This window comes from Zootoca vivipara, chromosome 1 (genome assembly GCF_963506605.1).
Source record: "Zootoca vivipara chromosome 1, rZooViv1.1, whole genome shotgun sequence".
In the NCBI taxonomy this organism is placed as follows: Eukaryota; Metazoa; Chordata; class Lepidosauria; order Squamata; family Lacertidae; genus Zootoca; species Zootoca vivipara.
The window spans coordinates 92,682,073-92,703,351 of NC_083276.1; the positions used below are offsets into that span (position 1 = coordinate 92,682,073).

General features: G+C 41.3%; 1 protein-coding gene across 4 annotated transcripts in view; it reads right to left on the reverse strand.

Moving 5' to 3' along the window:
* The window catches only part of HEG1 (heart development protein with EGF like domains 1), a 64,795-nt gene that overhangs the window by 16,674 nt on the left and 26,842 nt on the right, over positions 1-21,279 (reverse strand). For 3 of the 4 annotated variants that reach the window (XM_035129394.2, XM_035129367.2, XM_060278902.1), the window contains exons 2-15: positions 20,120-20,455; positions 19,226-19,552; positions 16,332-16,655; positions 15,493-15,816; positions 13,478-13,804; positions 10,796-11,137; positions 8,382-8,723; positions 7,558-7,890; positions 4,729-6,132; positions 3,655-3,771; positions 3,429-3,548; positions 2,858-2,937; positions 2,080-2,138; positions 885-1,045 (exon numbers count right to left, since the gene is read on the reverse strand). In XM_035129394.2, coding sequence (XP_034985285.1) covers positions 885-1,045; positions 2,080-2,138; positions 2,858-2,937; positions 3,429-3,548; positions 3,655-3,771; positions 4,729-6,132; positions 7,558-7,890; positions 8,382-8,723; positions 10,796-11,137; positions 13,478-13,804; positions 15,493-15,816; positions 16,332-16,655; positions 19,226-19,552; positions 20,120-20,455 — 4,596 coding nt within the window. The remainder of the gene's footprint in view (positions 1-884; positions 1,046-2,079; positions 2,139-2,857; positions 2,938-3,428; positions 3,549-3,654; positions 3,772-4,728; positions 6,133-7,557; positions 7,891-8,381; positions 8,724-10,795; positions 11,138-13,477; positions 13,805-15,492; positions 15,817-16,331; positions 16,656-19,225; positions 19,553-20,119; positions 20,456-21,279) is intronic. The other variant, XM_035129385.2, reaches the window with a different exon arrangement.

Sequence of the window (21,279 nt, forward strand, 5' to 3'; positions counted from 1 at the left end):
TATGAGCTTTCGTGTGCATGCACACTTCTTCAGATACAGTGAAATGGAAGTTTCCAGGCACTTATGTAGAGAAGGGGTGGGGAGGGGTGGGGATGGGGAGGGGGGATCACTGTCCTTAAACCGGACTGTCCTTAAACCGAGGTACCACTGTATGCTTGTCCAGTTCACATTGATGGAAAGGTTGCTGGTTATGGTAGAGCCCATTTTCTTGTATTGGTAATTTAACTTTGTGGTTTTGTGTTATTTTGTGTTTCCTCTGTGCATCCTTAGTGGGTTGGACACTGAAATACCATTTCCCTTGCCAGTTCTGACTGTGATCAGGTGTTGTTGTTTTTTTAAAAAATCAATTTCCTTCTTTTCCACTAAGGATTAGCATCCTTGAAAAATCTAACTGTTGGACAAACCTTGGTGTAATCTAATCAATTTGAGGATCTATATTATTATTAGTAGTACTACTGTTTTATTTTAAAAACCTATTCTGTCAACTCTCATCCTATGGCTCTGAGAAGTGTTGCCCCGTATCTTTGACAGGTTAGCACCATGTGGTCAGGATTCCATGCTGCGCCTCTGACATGAAAAGCCTGTACACAAAGACCATAATCCCACAGGGTGTCCCATATTTTACTTACAAGAAAGTTTTTGTAGGGAGGCAAGCTTCTCACACATGTGAGAATGAAACCTTTATTTTATCCTATAGAGGCTTTCAATAGGCTTTCTGTTTCAGTGAAACAAAGCTTTTCAAAGAGAGGTTTGAAGAAAGCAAGCTTTTTAAAAAAGAAAAAAAGAAAAGACAGAATGTTCTTTTGAAAACTTTCTTTTTTAAAAAAGAAAAAGAAAAAGAAAAAAACAACCTCAAAGCACAGTGTTTAACCATGTCTTTTTACCTCTGTGGAGCAGTGTAAGCTTAGAGATGAACTGGCAAGTCTGTGTGGGAGCCTTGCACGCTCGAATATGGCTTCGCACGGTGCTAGCAACCTCAAAAAGGGTGACGTTGGAGACTAAAGAAAAGGTGCTCAGGACAGACACTTGCATGATGCCCGTCTGCCTGTGGAAAGAGCGAGAAAATGCAAAGTCTGCATCATCATTCTGCAGTTGTAGAACCACGACACTTATTTGAGAATGGTACAAATATCATACACACAGCATGAACGCATTTTCCTAGTCTTGGCTTGGCAGTATCTGTTTGCCTGTGGTGCTTTATATCAAAAAGGCAGGGAGGCAGTGCACTCCAGAGGCTGCTAGAGTCAAAGTGACCACTGACCCTTCTCTAGGCAGAGCTCCTACCACTTTTGCAGGTGCCTGGGGGAAGACTAGGACCATGCCAAGGACCTGACTATAAAGCCAATGCTGGTTTTGCTAGAAAATCTGGCATGCCTGATTCCATTAAGAATCTTCAGAGCAGGTGCATTCCTGTGACTTAGCATGCTGGCTGGAAGCAACATGTACATACTGCAGGGAAGGGTTTAGGGTTTGTTTTGCCAAATTGCACCAATTCCATGCAACATAAAGAAGCCACGGGTTGATCAAGGGGAAAGGGGAAAAGGGCTTCTGCTCCTTTAGAGTTGTGTACACGAGAAAATTTCAGCAGTGGCATCTTTTATTACTCAGCATGATAAACTGCTCCTGCCCAAATTCCATCTTGTGGTTATCATTTATTTAGCAGCATCAATGTGTGTGACATTTTAAAGGGTCGGTGAAGACCGCAGACTGTATCAGAGGGCTTCAATCTTCAATTGAGGTAAAGAGTGAACTGACAGAAGGAGGTGGGGAGAATCAGGAAAAGAATATGTGTTATTGCAGTCTCTCTTCTTCCCAATTATTAGTGGCACAGTGCCATGGGTGGGGGGTGGGAGGGACTGTGGACTACATATCACAGTGTAAAATTGTTTTTATATGTGCTGAAAGAGTGGCTGGAGAAATCCAGCCGGATGGGTGGGGAATAAATATTATTATTATTATTATTATTATTATTATTATTATTATTATTATTATAGCAACAAAAGCTATAGCTCTGGGGCAAGAGTTCAAATCAAAGCCCAGCCACCAAAAGTGATGGTTTTACTGTTTCATTAGCCTTACCTGGATGCTTTAACAGTGGAAGTGTAATAGCCTGGCAATGTTGAAAGAGAATTGTTCAGCTGAAAAGAAAAGAAAATTGAACAGACATTGTATTGTTTTCGTTTGTTTGTTTGTTTTGCAAATTGAGCCAGAAGCTCCGAGCTTTGCCATCATGCCATGCATCCCAACCCAACTGCACCAGGTAGCTGGGCTGCTGCTGCTCGCTTGGTGTGGCCTCTCACCACCATCCCCCGCTCCTCCTCTCCCTGCCTGCTGTGTCCAAGGAGGTCCTGGTCACCCACAAATAGCAGCACGTGGGGAGAGGAGAGAGGAACTTGGGCCACCTATTGCAAAGGAGAGGCATAGGCATAGGCATGGGGTGGGTGGGTGTTTGCTGGGTGCAAGTGTGCTGTTGCAAGGGGCCCACACAAATCTGGAGCTGGCTCTGCTTACACCTTTGAGGAACAGATGGTGCTTCCTAACTGTGACAGTTCCGAATGCAAGCTCATGGGTCACGAGAGGAAAAAGGCAAGAAGCAGCATGATGGGCAAAGTTGTCCACAGTGGAAAACTTTAGGATGTGCTGGAGAACTTTCTAAGATCAATCACAAGTTTAAAAGACAACCTCTACTGTGCTGTAGGGCAGGCAAAGGTGCCAGCCATGCCCCTGATAAGAGAGCCTTCTGTAAAAGAGCTGGGAAAGGAGAAGAAGCCCCCTTATTTCTTTCAGCGAACTGCCTCCTTACAAGCTGCCACTGTCAGTTAAATGCTATGCTTAAAAATCAACTTTTGACACTTACCATGTTCATAATAGCTTCTTCAACTTGAAACTCTGAGTACTGCCCTCCAGTTGTGTTAAACTGGCCAACAAAGGTTCGAACTGAAGGCAAGAGGATAGTTTGTTAGCCATTTTAAGGGTTAGATCTCTCTCTCTTTCACACACACACACACACACACACACACAAACAAACACATTGAATGCCAAGGAAACCTAACTTTTCTCCACAACAGTAAAACCTGTCTTTTTATTTAAATGGAAGCTTTGTTTCTAAGGCCCAAACTAGACATTATACACAGCAGAACATTGTTAACTGCCAACCATACATTAATGTTAAAACACAGGAAGCTGCCTTATAACAAGTCAGGCGATTGGCCCATCTAGCTCAGTATTGTCTACAATGACTGGCAGTGGCTACTCATGGTCCTCCAGCCATTGTTGGACTGCAACTCTCATATTCCCTGACTATTGGCCATGCTAGCTGTGGCTGATGCATGGTTGAATCCAACAACATAAGCCACATCCTCTCTACTCCTTTAAAGTCTTGAAGTACAGTAGTTTTCCCCCACCCCCAGTCCCTTCAGTTCTCTTACCTAAATTGCACTTTCCTTTCTCCATCTGGTAGCCCAGGGAACACGTGCAATGGAACGAACCTTGTGTGTTAGTACATGTGGCCAAGGCTGGGCATGGATTAGACAGACACTCATCTACATCTGAAACAGAAGGGAAAAGCCACAGCCTTTAGAATGGAAGTCCACCAACCCACTTTTCACTGCTGTAAAGCATTGATGTAAAGGGCTGCCATTATTCATTCTTTACCTGTACTGCAGTCCTCTCCCTGCCAACCAGGTGAACACTGGCACTGGAATTTGCCCATCAAGTTATCCACAATGCATTTCCCATTATTAAGGCAAGTCTCTGCAGTGCATGCATTAGCTGTGAAATAAAACATTTGAAGAATGAAGTCAGGATCAACAGATGTGACCAAATTCACCTCTGAACCAACCCCCACATTCAACAAGCAAGGTAGTGCGCTGCACCTTTCACCCACATGCACACAAAAGCTTCCTCTTCTGATACCTAGAACCAACAAGTCAAGCTGCATAGACTATATGCTGCTGGGGTGATCACTCTCCAAAACCATCCAATGAATGGCTACCGTTGGTTTCCCAAAACACATGGAGAACTAGCTTTCACTCATCCTGCTGATCTGACTCTCACTTCTGGCATTATGAAGGTGGGGTACCTGTGGAGCATTACCAGCAATAGGCACCTTCAAGCCAAAAAGAAGTGATGCGCTTCACAATGTAGCCCTACACCTTAGAGACAAAGCGCTATTCAGCCTACATCGTAAATATAATTTTGTGCAGCAGGCAGGCAGAGTGGAAAGGGCTTCAACCATAGGTCCTTGCCTTGCTTAAAAGCTGGAGAACTAAAGGAGTAAAGGCATTACAAAAATAACTATAGTGCATAAATTATGCCACAGATGCAAACAAAATTACATTATTGTACAACTGCAACAAGAGGTTGCATTGTAGAGAGCTCCAGGGTTCTAGAGAGATGGGATAGCCATGCCCATTTTTCTGCAGATTCCATTTTATTATTCTACACATGATCCTTCCTCCATCCCAACAGACATTCAACCTTGTGTGGACACTGCTGGGTTGTTTTGAGACAGGTGTTACTGTGTCCCCTTTCAGTTTCGTCCCCTATAGATGCTTTTTTGATTCTGAGCTCTGGAGTAGATGTTTTTTGCAGAAATGCATAACCACTTAAAAAAGAAGAAGAAGATAATCTACCAAATGAATTCCCATCCAAAAGTACAATGATACAGCACCATTAAATCATTTTTCATGTTATAGCCATTTCCATCATTTCTCAGAGAAGGCTTACCTTTTCCATGGGAAGCTGGAAATGTCCTTGGACTTCCTACCCATGCAAATGTAGTGGCTTTGGTGGGAACCGGTGAAGCAGAAATAGTCCCTGCAGTGGTTTTGCTGGAAGGAAACATTTTCGGAGGGTGGGCAGTAGTGGTTTTGGAATCAGTGGTTTTAGAAGCAGTTGTAGTGCTCGTTTCCATTCCTTTTGTGGGAGTTCCAGTGGCATAAGATGGTATCTTGGTGGGAAGGGGAGGAAGTACTTTCTGAGGCTTTGTAGTGACGACATCATCCATGCTTGATGCCGACGTAGGCGATCCTAATTTCGTGTGTGCTATATTCACAAGGTTCTTACCAGTAGTTACCCCCACCAAACTGAAGGCATCCTCTAGAGTGGTTGTAAATGGCAACAAAGCAGTTGTTGCTTTGGCTGTCTCTGAAACCGTGGTACTCTCAGCCCTGTATGTGGGAGACATAGTTGAAACAGGAGGCATTTTTCCAACCCTGGTCCCTGGGAGAGAAACATTTTGCCCCTCCGAGCCCTTGGTTTCATCTAGGGATACTGTCATAGGTGACAAGTGGTCTGTGAGCAGTTCAGTAGTTTGGGTCAGAATAAGAGAAGATCCTGTTGTCCCCAGATCAGTGCTGTCCTTCAGCGGGTATGTCTCAGTCTGGTTGCTGAACGGCCTGTTGGAACTTCCAGCTGTGGGTGGGTCTGTTCCAGTTGTCCCCTCAGATGCAACCACAGAAACACTGCTTTCCAAAGGCTCGCTAGGCTGCAGCAACGACGGTGTTGAGGAAAGAGGAGGCAATAAAGATGAGGAAGGGGGCAGCGTGGGCATTGCTGTTGGAGACTGCCTGCGTAACAAAGTTGGCAAAAGTGTTTGAGGGGATGGTGAAAGCAGGGATGGGAAAGCAGAGGAAGACAATGGAAGAGGGGATTCTGAGGTTGAAAACAGAGTTGGCAGCTGAGTGGGTGGAAGTGAATCCTGTTTCAGTGACGCTGAAGAGGAAGGTGTAAATGATAAGCTGCCAGCAGGTGTCAGTTCGGATTTCGAATATAACTGAGTTGCATGCAGCTCACTGACTGTGGAAGAGTAGGCTGGTGTTTTCAGGGCATGTACAGACAATGGTTCTGTTGACGGTGAGGAGAAACCCATGTTGCCGGAGGACATGTTGCTTCCTCTGATCTGGGTCACAGAAAATGAGGACCGTGCTGACTCTGAAGGGCTGGAAATTTCTGCATAAAAAGTGGAACTTTCTGATGAGTCAGCAGATGTGCTGCTTTTTGGAATCGACAGTAACGTCCTTTCTCCGCCCCTTGTGAAAGTGGTTGAAATGTACGTGCTGTCAGTATGAGAAACAGAGATTATTTTTCCAGTGTCAGTGCTACTCATTGGCTGGTAGTCTGTTCCAGTGTCTAAAATACAAGCAAAAAATATTATTAATTCTTAGCATGAAATTTCTACTGATACAGATTGGGGGCCCCAATAACAGTAATTGTTTCAGATTCCATATGTAATAAAATTTAAACAAAATTAAAACAAAAAAGTTCCATAAAAGTTCCTTTTTTTTAAAGCCTCAAGGTGGCAATTATAGGTAACTTCCATTATCATTTTATCATTATCATTTTATATGAATTCATGGCCATGGGAGGTTTGATGGCTTACATTACAACTGTACACAGAGAGGAAAAATCCTAGACAATAATCATGGTAGGAAGGAATACAACAACAATTAACTAAGACAGCAATAGGCTAGGTCTCTTCTTGCTGATATCTTCTTGTTCTTACTGAACAAGACTATTGAAGTACAAGTGACTATTGAAGTAACTCACAATATTGGACTGAGCTTCTGCATAAAATGAGCTGTAAATGCATCATTTTATGTTGCCAGCCGATAAGAGATGGTGAGTAAATATCCTTAAACCAAATGGGATTTACTTATGACTGAACATGCATAGGATTAGGCGTTAGACTGCAATGCTATACATGCTTATTCGGAGGTAAACCCCACTGGGGGTTAGACTCAAGGAAGTGTCCACAGGATTTCAGTACAAAACTAACCTTAACCATTTACATTTATTGCTTCATTTCGCTTTTCTCTTGCTCACTTTTAAAAAAGTGCCAAGGATAGCTTATGACAATAATGAATAACTCAAAACAAATTCCTTAAGTACAATTCACAGTATTAAATCCAAACTTTTTTTCCTTAAATCTCCTAGCTAATATCAGCAGTTACTTCATCCTAATCTCCTAAAGATTTGGAGAAATGTTTTACAGTGCTTGAGCTATGGCTCTGAAATTGGCAGGCTTTTCTGGGAAATAAATTCCAGAGCCTTGGGGCTACTACTGAGAATTCTTTCAGCTCTTCTAGTCCAGAATGCTCCCAGCTAGGGACCTGGTGAACTCACAAATCTGTCTATTCTCCGAGGTCACCCTGTAAGGGTCACTTTCAGAACAAACCTTGGTTTCAGCTTGTTGCTTGTGCAGAGTGAGATATAACCATGAGCACAGGTTTGGACATATCGAGAAATCAAACCATGGCCTTGTTCACAACAGCAGTAGGACTGCTGTTTGCACTAAGCTTGGCTTAGTGTTAGTTGTGGATCACTGTGGACATCCAGCAATTGTAGGTCCCAAGAATTAAAAGACATACGGTACAAAAAAGCAATACCTTTTACAGATTCATCTTCATTCAGTTTCACCAACAAGAAATATAGTTCAACGAAACTTGTTGCCTTATCATGTAAAGCTTACATGCGCTTGAAAAATATGCAGTTAGGTTGAAAATTGTGTATTGATAAGTGCTGGCAGGTAAAGCAAGGTACAAAATAAAAACCAACCTGAAGGTTCACTTTGGAAGGAAGAGTAAGTTGGTATCCTGGATGAGCTGAGGTTTTGGAAAGACTCAGTTGAAGGCCCAGGAGTATCAAAACCTTTTACTGAGAAGTCAGTCCTTCTAGAGTATGCTTCTGGTGAGGAAGGATTTAGTTCTGAGGCGTTGGACTCTTCTATATATGAAAAGGTTCTTTCAGTCGCTTCAGCAAACGTATTGTTAACTATGGATTGTAGTGTTTGTGCTTCTCCTTTGCTGAAAGTTGCTGAATGGTAAGTGCTTTCAGTATAAGTGTGTGAAATGCTTGCATCACTCATTGAATGTTGACTACTTTCAAGAACTGAAAGAGGAATTTGAAAATGAAATTTTAAAATTGCACTCACAGCATATAACTTCACTATCAGGACCTGTATTATTAATAATGTCTCATTATTCATAATGTGCAGTTACTAGACTTCGGAAAAGTGAATTAAATCCTGCCCCATTTTGAAGGCATGTGGTTTAATGTGCTGTGTACAGATCTGCCAGTGGAATACTGCAAATAGTGACATTTAATTGGCTCATACTGTAGTCCAGATCCCCTTTTGCTGGGGGGGGGGGAAAACCCCCAAACTCAAATGCCATGCTCTGAACAAATTATACAGTTCATAACAGAAATGCTTATCATGAGAGACTTGATAATTTGTAAGTGTGTATGCATACAGATATACACGAAAATAAAGCTCTTCAGAATTCTAGGTGTTGAATTCTAGCACGTATGGACATACATAATGCAAACTATGGTGAGTACAGTCAATTCTTCCTTTACTCTTTTTCCTAAAGAAAACTCACTTGATGGATCCTTTGGTGAAGATGGGGACATTGGAACTTCAGAGGAATGCTGAAGCAGGTGCTCAGTAAAAGATCCAGCGGATTGCACTTCACTTTGTGAGACATTATGAGTTTCGTCTCCGGAATTCAAGCTCAGGGTCAGATCTGAAGACTCGGAAGTTTCAGTATTGTAAGTGGTACTGTCTGTTGCATCAGGAGATGTGCTGTTATCTGGTAAAGACCGCGAGGTCCTCTCTCTACCATGCATGAATGCAGTTGATAGGTATATGCTGTCTGTAGAAGCCCCAGAAAGCCTTCTTTCCACATCAGACACTTTAACTGGCTGAAGACTGCTTCCAGTACCTAAATCAAAACAGAACACACCGTATTTTTCAGCGTATAAGACAACCCCTATTTTTTTGAACCCAAAATTAAGAAATCAATATTGCAAACATCAAACAGAACAACTTTGTGATTTTTTGAGGGAAGCTGGCTGCCCATGCCAGAGCCAGAGCCTGAACCCCTGTGCATTCGCTATCCATGTATAAGACAACCCCAAATTTTTGACTAATTTTTAATAGCAAAAAACATAGTCTTATACACAGAAAAATACGATAGTTGGGGAAGAGGAAAATACAAATTTCATATGTATCCCTTCTTTGAATTCCTTTAGGTGTTCATACTTCCTGTCAGAAGTACTGCTTCTTTCAATACTTTTAAGTATGAATACTTAAAGTCATAATAATACAGCTGATCCTCAAAGATTTTCAACTAATGCCACACAGCATGATTACAATTCAAAGAAAGATGTTGTTAGTTAGGCTTAAGTGATCACTTCTTATATCCTTTTGATATAGGCATAAATTATTTTGATTTTAATGAGACTTGAGAATGTATTTGGCTGGGTGGCCCCCAGTACATGTTGGGTGTAGAAATGGAAAATCAGATGACTACATCACACTAATTCTTATGGTTCCATGGAGTTGGAATATTTTCATAAGGCTGAAGTGGAAGGCAGACTAGCACAGAATGCTTTTAATGAAAAAATGGTGCAGAAACTAGACAGTGAGGATTTGAAGTCAGCAGCTATTTGATATGCTTTACAGTGTTGCTATACAATCAGAAATGCTGATGAGCTGTATTTTACATTGCGTGTAATTTCATAGATCATAATAATAGAGTTTTCAAAGATGGAATACAAAGAATGGACATGTGCCAAGGAAACAATTGCATGAAAGCCACAATAGTTATTGTTGATGCTATTATTATTATTATTATTAATCCCTCGCCCTTCCTCCCACAGGAGCCTAGGCTGGCAAATATGCAAGTGATAAAACAATTAAAACATCTAAAAACAATTGCAATACAGATGTAGACCGGGAAAGATATCTCCTTAAAAGACTTTTTGGAAGAGGAAGATCTTCAGTAAGTGCTGAAAAGTTGACAGAGACAGTGCCTGTCTAATATTTAACAGGAAGAAATTCTAAAGGGTAGATGGCACAACACTAAGGGTCTGAGTCCTATATTGCCAAAGAGTCAAGCTGTTACCCAGTTTAAAAATGGTGTATCATTTTAGCAGCAGAAATTGCTGCACCTAAGGGCCACCTCACATTTTTTTAATCATGTATGAGAAGACTTTAGATGTACTGTTTTGTACTATGTGTCCCCCCCCCCCGGAACTTGAGATCCACCAGATGCAAAATAGCAGTGCAGTGGGCTGGGGCTGAGGCAAGGGTGAAGGATGCAAAGTAAGAATTCTTCTGAACACATGCACAGGAATTTGTTGTGCGGAACTGCATTCCTTTCACACAGAAATTCAGTCCTGGTTTTCCCTTAAGATCTCTCCATTTCAGCAGCCCAATTTGCATAGTGGGGCTACCGGTAACTCCTGATTTACATGATAAGCATATTTGTTCCATGCATAGCAAGGGCTCCAGTTGCATGTGCTTGTGTGTGTAAAGACAAACATGCATTATGCACATTTTCATATGTTTTGCCACAGGAACCACAAATGTATACAAAACACTTTGGCTGTGTACATACTATACCTCTAAAGCACATTTGAATCATATTTCCTCTCTGAAAGAATTCTGGGCATGGTAGTTTGTTAAGGATTGCTGGGAATGGTAACTCTGTGAGGTGTAAAAACTACAGTGCCCAGAATTCTTTGAGGGAAATAATGTGTTTTGGCTGTGCTCTAAAGGTATAAGGTGTGCACAGGACAGTTAAATAAAGTGTGGATGTGTCACAAACAGCAAAGTTATAGTCGTTCATATTCATGTGTATAATACAATAGTTAAAAGCTGACTTACTTTAAAAAGGAAGAAATAAGGGGAGGATTATGGAGAAAACTACATAAACAGACAGGAAACAAATGAATGGGTACGTCTCAAGCCGATTTCTAACCGAAGCAATAACAGAAATGGAAAACTCACTTGAAAGATCTATTGCAGAAGATGAATAGGCAGATGTTTTGGAGGAATATGTAAATAAATGCTCTTTTGAGGACTCACTGAAATCCATCTGGGTAGATGGAAAACTTTCCTTTCCACTTTGGGCTGAGGTTGACGAGTTCAGGGTTAAATCTAAAGAGCTGACATTTTCCAGATCAAAGGTTGATAGCTCTGTTGCATCTGTGGATTTGCTCTTGATAGTTAGAGATCCTAATGTCCCATCTCCACTTTTGATGAATGTGGCAGTAGAGAACATACTCTCAGTCTGAGAGACCCTTTCCTCTGCACCAAAGTTGTTGAATGTGTGCTGGCTAATCCTAACATCTAGAAGAGAACAAACTGGAATTAGAACTTTGTCTACAAGTTCAGACTAAAGTTATGCACATACATTAATTGTGCAACTGTATGCACATTTACTCAGAAGTAAGTCACAATTTGTCCAATGGGGCTCATTATCTTGTAAGTGTGTTTAGAATAGCAGCCTATTATAAAAATCGTGATTTTCAGTTTTCAAGTTTATCATTTTAATGTCACTGTCATCTCATCCAAATACAACTTTCTGTATTTTTTAAAAATGATATGGAAATGTTTTACATTTCAGGAGAATTTGCTTATTTAGATTTATTCTATGGTGTTTATTTTAAAAAAAATTCTGTAAAGAGAGAAGAAAAACACAATGAGTTGGGAGCTTTCCCATGAGCTGGGCAAAATCATGTATCCCCTATATAAAATAGAAGAAGAAGAAGAGTTTGGATTTGATATCCTGCTTTATCACTACCCGAAGGAGTCTCAAAGCGGCTAACTATCTCCTTTCCCCTCCTCCCCCTCAACAGACACCCTGTGAGGTGGGTGGGGCTGAGAGACTTCAAAGAAGTGTGACTAGCCCAAGGTCACCCAGCAGCTGCATGTGGAGGAGCAGAGACGCGAACCCGGTTCCCCAGATTACGAGTCTACCGCTGTTAACCACTACACTACACTGGCTCTCAGTTGTTTCTAAATAGTTTCTTAAAAAATGTGCCAGTGGCCACCTGCTTTTCATCTTACCTAACCTAATTTAAAATTTCCAGTCTAGTACAGTACCTCATTATGGCTTCATCTAGCCAATCCAATAATAAGAGGTAGTCACTATCCTATGTCTCATTATCTCTGGCATGGTCTTACCGGTAGTTGGACAACATATTACATTTAGGTCAATGTAATTAATCAGTGGAAACTCTAATAAGCTAAATTACTAAAGCTAAAATGTGGATTTTTCCATCTGAATTTAACCAGAGCAGAGGCCACAACTAGTGAGATGTTCCAAATCAAAAGCAGAGGGGTATGTGGCACCTATAGCCTTGCTTGTGTCACTTAAGAGATCCTAAAAGCCCATCTTTGCTTCTCACAAGAGCGATGGAAGAGTACATATTAGGTAAAAAAATTCCTTTTTCAATACTGTCTTGAGTTACCCAGACCTTTGGCTCAGGAAGACACTTCCAGGGCAGGAATGCTATGCCCCTGGGACCACTGTGAGACTAACAAGAGACCCAGTGAGAGAAGTTATTATCTTTTTACAGCACTTATCCTACAGCAGCTTCCTTTTCCAAGAGTTCCAAAAGCCAGAATCTGCTAATGCCATCTGCCCAACGAGGCCCACAAGACTCAAGAAATCACTAGCAGGAACAGAGTTGTTTTAGAATATCTTAACTCTTTTTTCTTTTTTAATAGAATATCTTAACTGTTGTAACCATTTACTATGTGTGCTGCTTCTTAAATAAAATGACAATTGGAAGCCACTCCCCATGTGGATTGCTGATACTGTTTTGAGATCATCTACTCCAGCAGTTACTATGAATGAATGCACAACACCGGCACTCAGATGACAAGTCACTTATAGGTCACATTCACACCATATGTTTAAATCACATGGCTCCCCTCAAAGACTCCTGGGAACTGTAGTTTGTTAAGTGTGCACTGTAAATTACAGTTCCCAGGATTCCTTGGGGGAAAGCCATGTGCTTTAAATGCATGGTGTGGATGTGACCAGATATTATGTCCCTTGTATGGAAGTGTCACCACATGGAAGTGTTCATCAGTGAACTCTATGTTAATGCTGTAACTTATGAAGTGGCCCTGGAGTATGGCAAAAAGAAAGGATCTTCAGAGCAGGTGATGAAAAGGCTATACCCCTTACGGGGCTCAGCATCCCTTTGGCAAGTTTTCCATTCCCAAGTCAAGCCGCAGCATAGCTCTCCACAGGGAATTGGGGCCACAACGGGAAAAGTTTCCTTTTACTCCAGCCCACTCATGATCGATAGCAGTCACCATGGAGTGCGTGGAAAGTCCCAACACTATTGCCCTGGCTCAGATGGTGACTTATATAAATAATACCACTGAGAGGGCACTTACTGTTTCCAGGGAGTGTGTAATCTTCAGATCAGCCCTTAGGGGGTGATGGGTGGGGCTGGAAAAGGGATGTCATAAAAGGGCTAAATTGTTCAAAGGTGTCCTCTAAGCACAAACAAGAGTCCCCAGGGTTGTAACACAAAGTTTATGTGAACTTTCTCTCATTGTCTAGGATCAGGAGCAATCCCCTCTTTTTTCACAAGAAATTTGGTTTTACACCAGCCAAGGTATACCAGTGCTCTCAAATCTGTAACAAAATAGAAGATCTTAATTCTTTACCTGTTGCTTCTGAAGGGTACTGGGAATGTGTAACTGCTGCTTCAATAAAATCAGTGTCCTCTGTTGACAAATTCATCCGTCTGGTCTGCCCCAGAGTCAACGTGTAAGAAGAATTAGGGAGAGCTGAAGAGCTGGAGATTTCAGTATTACTGGCGGTGGACTTTTGTGTTGTGCTCTGAGAAATGCTGTTGTTTCTTAGAGTTTGTACTGCCCTCTCTCCACCTCTGTCAGGGAGAACTGAAACAGATGCACTGTCAGTATGAGAACTAGAAATACTCCTCTCTGTATCTGAGCTGCTGGCTGGCTGGTGATCAAGATCTTCAGTAGCTGCAACACAACAATGAAAAAAATGAGATGTGCCATCTCCAGTTATAGAAAGGGTATCTCAAGTTTTATTATGTAATTTTCTTATATTCATGCAGATTGAATGGAAAACATGAAGGAGGGCGTGTGCGCTGCAGCCCAATAAAAATAATGAATGCCTAGATTAATGGTTGAATTAAAAAAAGAGGAATGGCTTCCGCCCACACAACAGAACTTTCCCTCCTCTCCTCCCACACTGTGCCTCCATGCCAAACCCAAATCAATTCTGATGGGTTGCTTTGATTAGGAGGGTTCAGAGGCCATTGGAGGGGAGGAGTGAGATGGGAAGCTCTACTACGAGAGCAGAAGTCATTCTACTCACACAAATATTTAGTTGGAAACAACCCATTGTTTTATGATAAAAAAGTTCAATGTTTTGTATATGGTTTGTTTTTATTTCCAGCTGTCGTCATGACATTGGAAACATCACTTTGGATTAAATGCATTTTACAGCATAAAAAGCATATTTTTTTTGGTCTTTTTTCTTTCAGGTATATATATACCATGTTAAGTACCTCCATATTTCATTAATCCATTCCTCAATAGATGGAGAAATTGTTTGAGTTCAGTACCTGGTTTTTCAGCTGCTATAATCTCCAAGACCATTAAAAAAAATCTGTATCTTTATACTTGTTATAGGTTAAAATGCATATGTGGGGTACATGTTGAATCCCCCTGCTCTATTCTACTTTTATATTTCCAGTAAGCTGAACCATAAATTTTATTTAATTATTTAACTAATGTACCACTTGAAACAGTTCTCTCTAATATACCCCTTTAATGAAAAACAAGTGTTCCCATTGGCCACACATTTTCAGAAATATATATAACTACACACACTCTTAGCTCCATCCGCCATATAGTTTTAACTTGATTAAAGTCACATATATATTCCAGGAGCGGGGAGATAGATCTTTGACAGTATGTTGTTATTACTACCAGTAATCAATGAGTCAAAATACGTTAAGGTTCTGAAAGGCCTATTGGGTGACATCCTGTGACCTATCAACAAGCCACCGTTGATACAACAGATCCCCCTGCCATGTCCCTAAAATCTGTTCAAGGGAGCTGGGAGTCAGTCTGGAGTAGACTGGGGGGGGGGGGGCAAAGCAGGAGGTTGCAAGGGAGAAAAGGAGTTGTTCTCATTGCATGTGTGGAGGTCCATTCATGTGATGTTGGACATTGCCAAATGATTCATGCCCCCTCCAAAAGTGCAAATAAGTCCCAATTTGAAATACCAGTACTATACTAGTTAGACATTATAGTCTTAAAGAATAATGACCAACAATTAAAACCTCATGTTTGCATAGTCCTCCATTTCCCCCCTAGATTTTAAAAGTTTCCTTACTTAGTGTAAAAAATCAGAATAATAAATGACTGAATCTGATGCAGATTAGAGTGGGCTCAAACATACCATAACACCTGTCTTGTTTTCTAAACCAAATTGAGATTAAAAAGCTACTGTTAACTTCCTTCAGTTGTCTGCACATTTGTAGACAAGTTTATTTCCAAACCACCTTTAGTGGTTTGTCTCTCTAATCTAATCTCCTCTTGCTCTCGTTTTAAAATCTATTCATCCTAATGCTTTGGTTTCATCGTTGCACCAGGCAAGTGAAACAGGATTTAGAATAAAAGAGATCTTCATGCTTTACCTGATATTCCCAAAGAAGCCTGGGAATGTGCAAGCGTTACTTCAGTGAAATCATTGTCCCCTGGTGACAAATCCATTTGTCCAGTCTGTACTGGAGTTAACATGTGAGAGGAATTTGTGAGGCCTGAAGAGGTGGATATTTCATTGCTAGCCATTGTGGATAGTTGTGTTGCATTAAGAGAACTGCTGACGTCCCTCAGTGTCCGTGATGTCCTCTCTCTGCCCCTATCAGTTAGACCTGAAGCAGACGCACCGTCTGTGTGAGAACTGGAAGTACTTCTCTCTGTATTTGAGCTGCTCCTTAGCTGACCACTGTTTTCTGCAGCTGAAACACAAGAGTAAGACATTAGATGTGCCACCTGCATGCGCTAAAAGGACATCACACTGCGTTTCTTCCCATAGTTATATTCAGACAGCTCTAATGGAAAACAAGTTCATATCCCCTTTTGTCTTACAAAAGCAATGAAGTTCAGAAAGATGTCTTAGATTATGATGAGAAAGGATGATCCTATGTTAAGTCAGTCAAAAGGGTGGTTATCTGCGAGTAGTAGAAAAAGGAGTGAACCTATGATTGTGTGTGGGGGGGGGTGCTTCATTTCTGTGCTTTTAATGCCTGCACTGCAGTAGGTGCTGCTGTAGAGGGCGCTCTGGTGCTTTTGGGTCTGGGAGACAGAGCCCAACAATATTTGAGGGACACAGTTTCCTATCTCTGAGCTATAAGGTATATGCTCTTTTTCTCTTCGTGTTTATATTCATTGCTGATGTTTGGGCATCATCTTCACACCAAACCAGTGAAACAGTGCCCCAAACTCTGTAATAAAAGAGATCTTCATCCTGTACCTGTTGTTTCTGAAGGAGCTTGGAAATGTGGAAGTGCTGCTTCAGTGAAATCATTGTCCTCTGGTGATGAATCCATTTGTCCAGTCTGTACTGGAGTTAACACATGTGAGGAAACCATGAGGCCTGAAGAGGTGGAGATTTCATTGCTCGTGGCTGGGGATATTTGCGTTGCATTAAGAGAACTGCTGACATCTCTTAAAGTCTGTAATGTCCTCTCTCCACCCCTGTCACTTAAACCTGAAGCAGACACACCATCTGTGTGGGAACTGGGAATGCTTCTCTCTGTATTTGAGCTACTCCTTGACTGACTACTGTCTTCTGCAGCTGAAATAGAAGAGGAAGATATTAGATGTGCTACCAGCACGCGCTGAAGGTGGATCTCATTGCATTTCTTCCCATAATTGCATTCACACATATCTAACAGAAAACAAGTTAATTGCGCTCCTGTCCCTGCACCACCTGATAAAAATGATGAAACCTTGAGGGGAAAGTCAGGGTTTAAAAAACTTTATAATAAAATTTGAGGGAAAAGTGCTAGTATAAAAGAACTGCTTTGAAATATTCAAAAATATCTACATTTTAGGAAATTCCCACAAGCAGTAGCTTGCTCCACTTTAAACCCAGTGGAATACTGTAAACCCTGCAACACTATAGGATTATGCTATGAAAGGAACCTTTAGTGTGACTCATGTTTCGGGACCAGAAAGGGCAAGAGACACGAGAAAGCAAAGAACAAGATCTTGGAAAGACGGAGAAGATGCTAACTTGGGCACATATTTCTGAGCAATCATTGTGCAGTATATTTTCTCTTTAACTGCAAAGCTCTCACCCACAAGCCAAATTAGGCTCACAGAGTCTTAATTTGGCCCACAAAGTCTTGTCCCAGCTAAGCCCACCTGCACCACAGCCAAGGCACCTTCAGACTTGCTCTGCAAAGCATAGCTGCCAAGTTTTCCCTTTTCTCACGAGGAAGCCTATTCAGCATAAGGGAATTTCCCTTTAAAAAAGGGAGAACTTGGCAGCTATGCTGCAAAGCACATCACAACTGTGGCATGCAATGTTGGCGGAGGGGATTGACCAAAGGGAGCTGGTGTTACAATTGTGATGCAATCCATTTCCAGCTGGAAACTCCTCCCCAGAGTGACACTATAACTCTATGCATTATTATAACAAGGCTTTAATAAGGCAGCATTTGATAAGACACAACCATGATTATTTACCCAGTCAGCTTCCAACATACATTGTGTATTTCAAAGAACCTATTTCCATTAACTGAATGAGCTATGTCTGCAGCCCTTTTGCAGAAAGGATTGCTGAGCTGCAGCCATCAAAGTTCAGGATAAGATTGTGGCTAAATGTGGCAAAAGGAAGTCAAAAGCCAACAGCTATTCCAAAAGCCCCCACGAAATAATCCCACGAAATAATCTTGCTGGCAAGTAAGTATCCCCACTGAATACCCTTGGTCCCAAATATGGAGACCAATAAATGGAAGCAGTGCTCCCAAGTCTTGCTATCCCCATTCACTCACTCGTTTCTTCCTACTAAGTCCCAACCCAAAGAATGCACAGAATGTATCAGCAGCGTATGAGGCAGCCAATGCTTCTTCTGCCCATCCCCTTTTCACTCTACCACTGCCTGTCTCACTTTCTGGTTTTCTTCCTTTTCTGTTCTTAGCAATGAAACCAGAGCTAAGTCAATGATCAGTAATAATCTCCACCATCACCTGGAAGAGAAACTGACAGTGGGGCAATTGAATTGTGTTGCTTTCTTGTTTTGCTGTTTGCTGTCCTGGGCTCTTTTGGGAGGAAGGCTTGGGTAGCAAATTAATAAAAGAAATAAATTGGGAAAGGCTATTCAAGAGGTGAACAAGTAAAATCCCAGCTTGGATCAACAGGAAGCAATAAAATGGGTAAAGAGGAAGTGTTCCATTTAAAGGCACAGAAGGTCTGAAAAGCATTAATAGTGCTTTGCCGATTGCTAATGCTAAAACTGTCTCCTCATGGGGTGGGAGTCTGAAAAAACATGGGAAGAAATGTGAGTGAACAAAAGATGGTGATTCCAAAGAAAATGGATAGTGTGGAAGCAGTAGAATTTTCCCCACATTGCATCTTTTCCACTTTTGTCTTATCAGGATTCACCAGTCTAGAACCTAAACCAACTCTCCAAAACTCCTGGTAAAATTTCTTCTTTTGCACAACTATTAAAAACATAGGAACCATATTCTCTTTTCCATCTACCTTTTTACTGTAAGTGGAAAAGATTTCTTCTACCAGTAGTGGTTACTAGTCATGAAACCCCAGGTGGGAACCTCAATCTTTACCAAAAGTATACAGTACTACCCAATGCTGATGATTAACAAGGAACGGATAGCTTTATCATGCTCTGCTTTATGAATTTCAGTGAAGAATCTTGCTATCCAACATCAACAGACTACTACCATGACATAGAACGACAATTGTTTTGATTTCACATAAAATATCAACATAGTTTCTGTTGTGATTTTTAAACAGCATGCCAAGAATCTAGTCCTCAAATCATTATGGTGACTCGCCTCACCACTTCTGGAGAAAACCCCCTCAAATTAATCATAAACAATCCTTTGCATTTTGGAAAGTTTAAAGTTTTCACATCTATTATCTCAGGAATCCTTTCAAAAAACCCTGCAAGATAGCCAAGTATCATCCCAATATCTGAGATGCAGGGAGGCTGAGAAATAGTGGCTTCCCTGTGGCCACCAATATTTGCTCAGCTGAGATAAAATCTGCAGCAACTTCCTGGCTCACAGCTCACATGGCATCACACTACAGCAGTTCTAAAACAGTATATTGCTATTATTTCTCTATGGGGAATTCATTAAGAAGTAGTCTTTTGGAACAGAAAAAACAACAACATACTAGTCTTTGGAGGCAAGTAATACTGGGCAAGCTGAATCCTTGCTGAAGAATCAGGAAAATGTGTGACCTTTGATGTGTTACTTCTTCCTCTGGAATGTGTCGCATGAGATGGGAACTGGGTTCGATCAGGAAAGGTCGTGACTTCCCTCTGAGAAACTGGGTCTTTTCTTGATGAATCAGTCGGAGCGACACTGTCTGTAAGAAACTGTGTAGTCCTTTCTGTGCCTCTGTTGGCCGTTGTTGAACTGCCCATGCTTATGATATGCAAACTGGATGTTGTGCTGTCTGCATCCCACCTTCTATCTATATGGTGGCTGCTCCCAGTAACTGTAAATAGGAAATGAGAAAATTTAACCCTATCAGGCTCCAGCAATTTGGTATTTGAGGTGGAACCATGGCTTCCATCAATCTGATGTCTTGAATTACATCTGGTGTCAAGAACTGTACAGAACTTGCAATAACTATTTTATACTTGGGCATTACACAAAAAAACAACTGGAGGGTAAATCTTGCAAATAGGCGAATATATACAAAATTTGTTATTTGCATAAATTTATGCAGGTTCAGCTTTGTGAGGCATCTTATTCATACCTTTGCTTGAAAAGGGTGGGTGGGACTCAGATTCCATTTTTTTCATTTTCCAGTTAATTTCAATTAAGACTAACTACCGGTACAAACATGTCAAATTTAATGATTACAAACACCATCAAACACCTTTATGTTTGTACTTCTAATTGTTAACAAAGGAATGACCATAGCCTTTCAAATCAATCTGTGCCACATCCAACTTCTCCTTATTCTTACACACACCCATTCAGCTTTATTGTTTCAGGTATTTTCCCAGGGTTTGACAGTCCATTCAGATACAAAAAGACTTTTGATGGTGGAACTCACTTGGGTGATTATCCTCTGAAAGTGAAGAAACAGGTGTCCTGGGAGAATGTATCCTCAAAGTCCCTGTTTCAAATCGAGCAATATCCAAGGAACTTGGTGAGGCATCAGCTCTTCTGGCCTGCATCACCGAAGATGACTTCTGAGCTGTATCTCCAGACCTGATCATTTCAATATATGCAGAGTTTCTTGTTCTGGCTGTAGACACAGAAGCACTGTCGGTTATCATCCACAGTGTCCTTCCTTTGACACTGCCGAGGGCACTGAAGGCATCTGTACTGTGTGCATGAGAGCTGGAAGTCCTTGTTTCGATGTTGGAACTTTCGCTGCTCATAATGGCTGGAAGGGAGAAGAAAATATCATTAAAACAGAAGCAAAACCAGGTCTGATCCTAATTACCCTGAACAAATCACAAATTTATTAGCGGGCGGCAGATGGTTGTTATGTTTGTGTGTGTTTGGGCCCAACCTGTGCTTATGTGTGTGTATGTGTGAGCAAAAACAGAGAGGGAGGGAGAATGTATTTACATGCATGCCCATGTGCCCCCTCCGTCACATCTCATGTGAATCATCTTGGGTTTCCACTCATTTCTCATTTCAGACTACCAATAGCAATGCAGCAGCAAAAAATACTGGGCGTTAACTTTTTCATATCATCCCAGAGCCAATAGTTCTCTAGCAACAGACACTACACCACCACAGAATCCTTTGTTTTCATATCCCCTGCCAGTGGCAGTCATAGCTGCATGAATTACTGTACTTTGGAATGTATCCCAGCTTTGTAATTACACCCTGTTGACCTAATTTATCCTCCTAATTATTTTTAACATCTTTCCAAGAGACCATGGGTTGGCTGCAAACAGTTGGTGATCATTACCAGCGGTGATCATGCTTTAGTGAAGCCCATGATCCTTGTAAGTTAAGAACATAAGAATAGCTCTGCTGGATCTAGCCAATGGCCCATATGGTCCAACATCCTGTTCTCACAGTGGCCAGCCAGATGCCTTTGGGAAACCCGCAAGTTATCCATATGTAAAGATGTTTCAGCTTAAAGACAGAGACAGCGAGATGTGCTTTCAGATAATGTATTCCTGGATTCAAAATCTCTTCTAGGACCATACAAGGCAAAGCCAAGTCTATTCTCATAACAACAGTGGTCTGGCA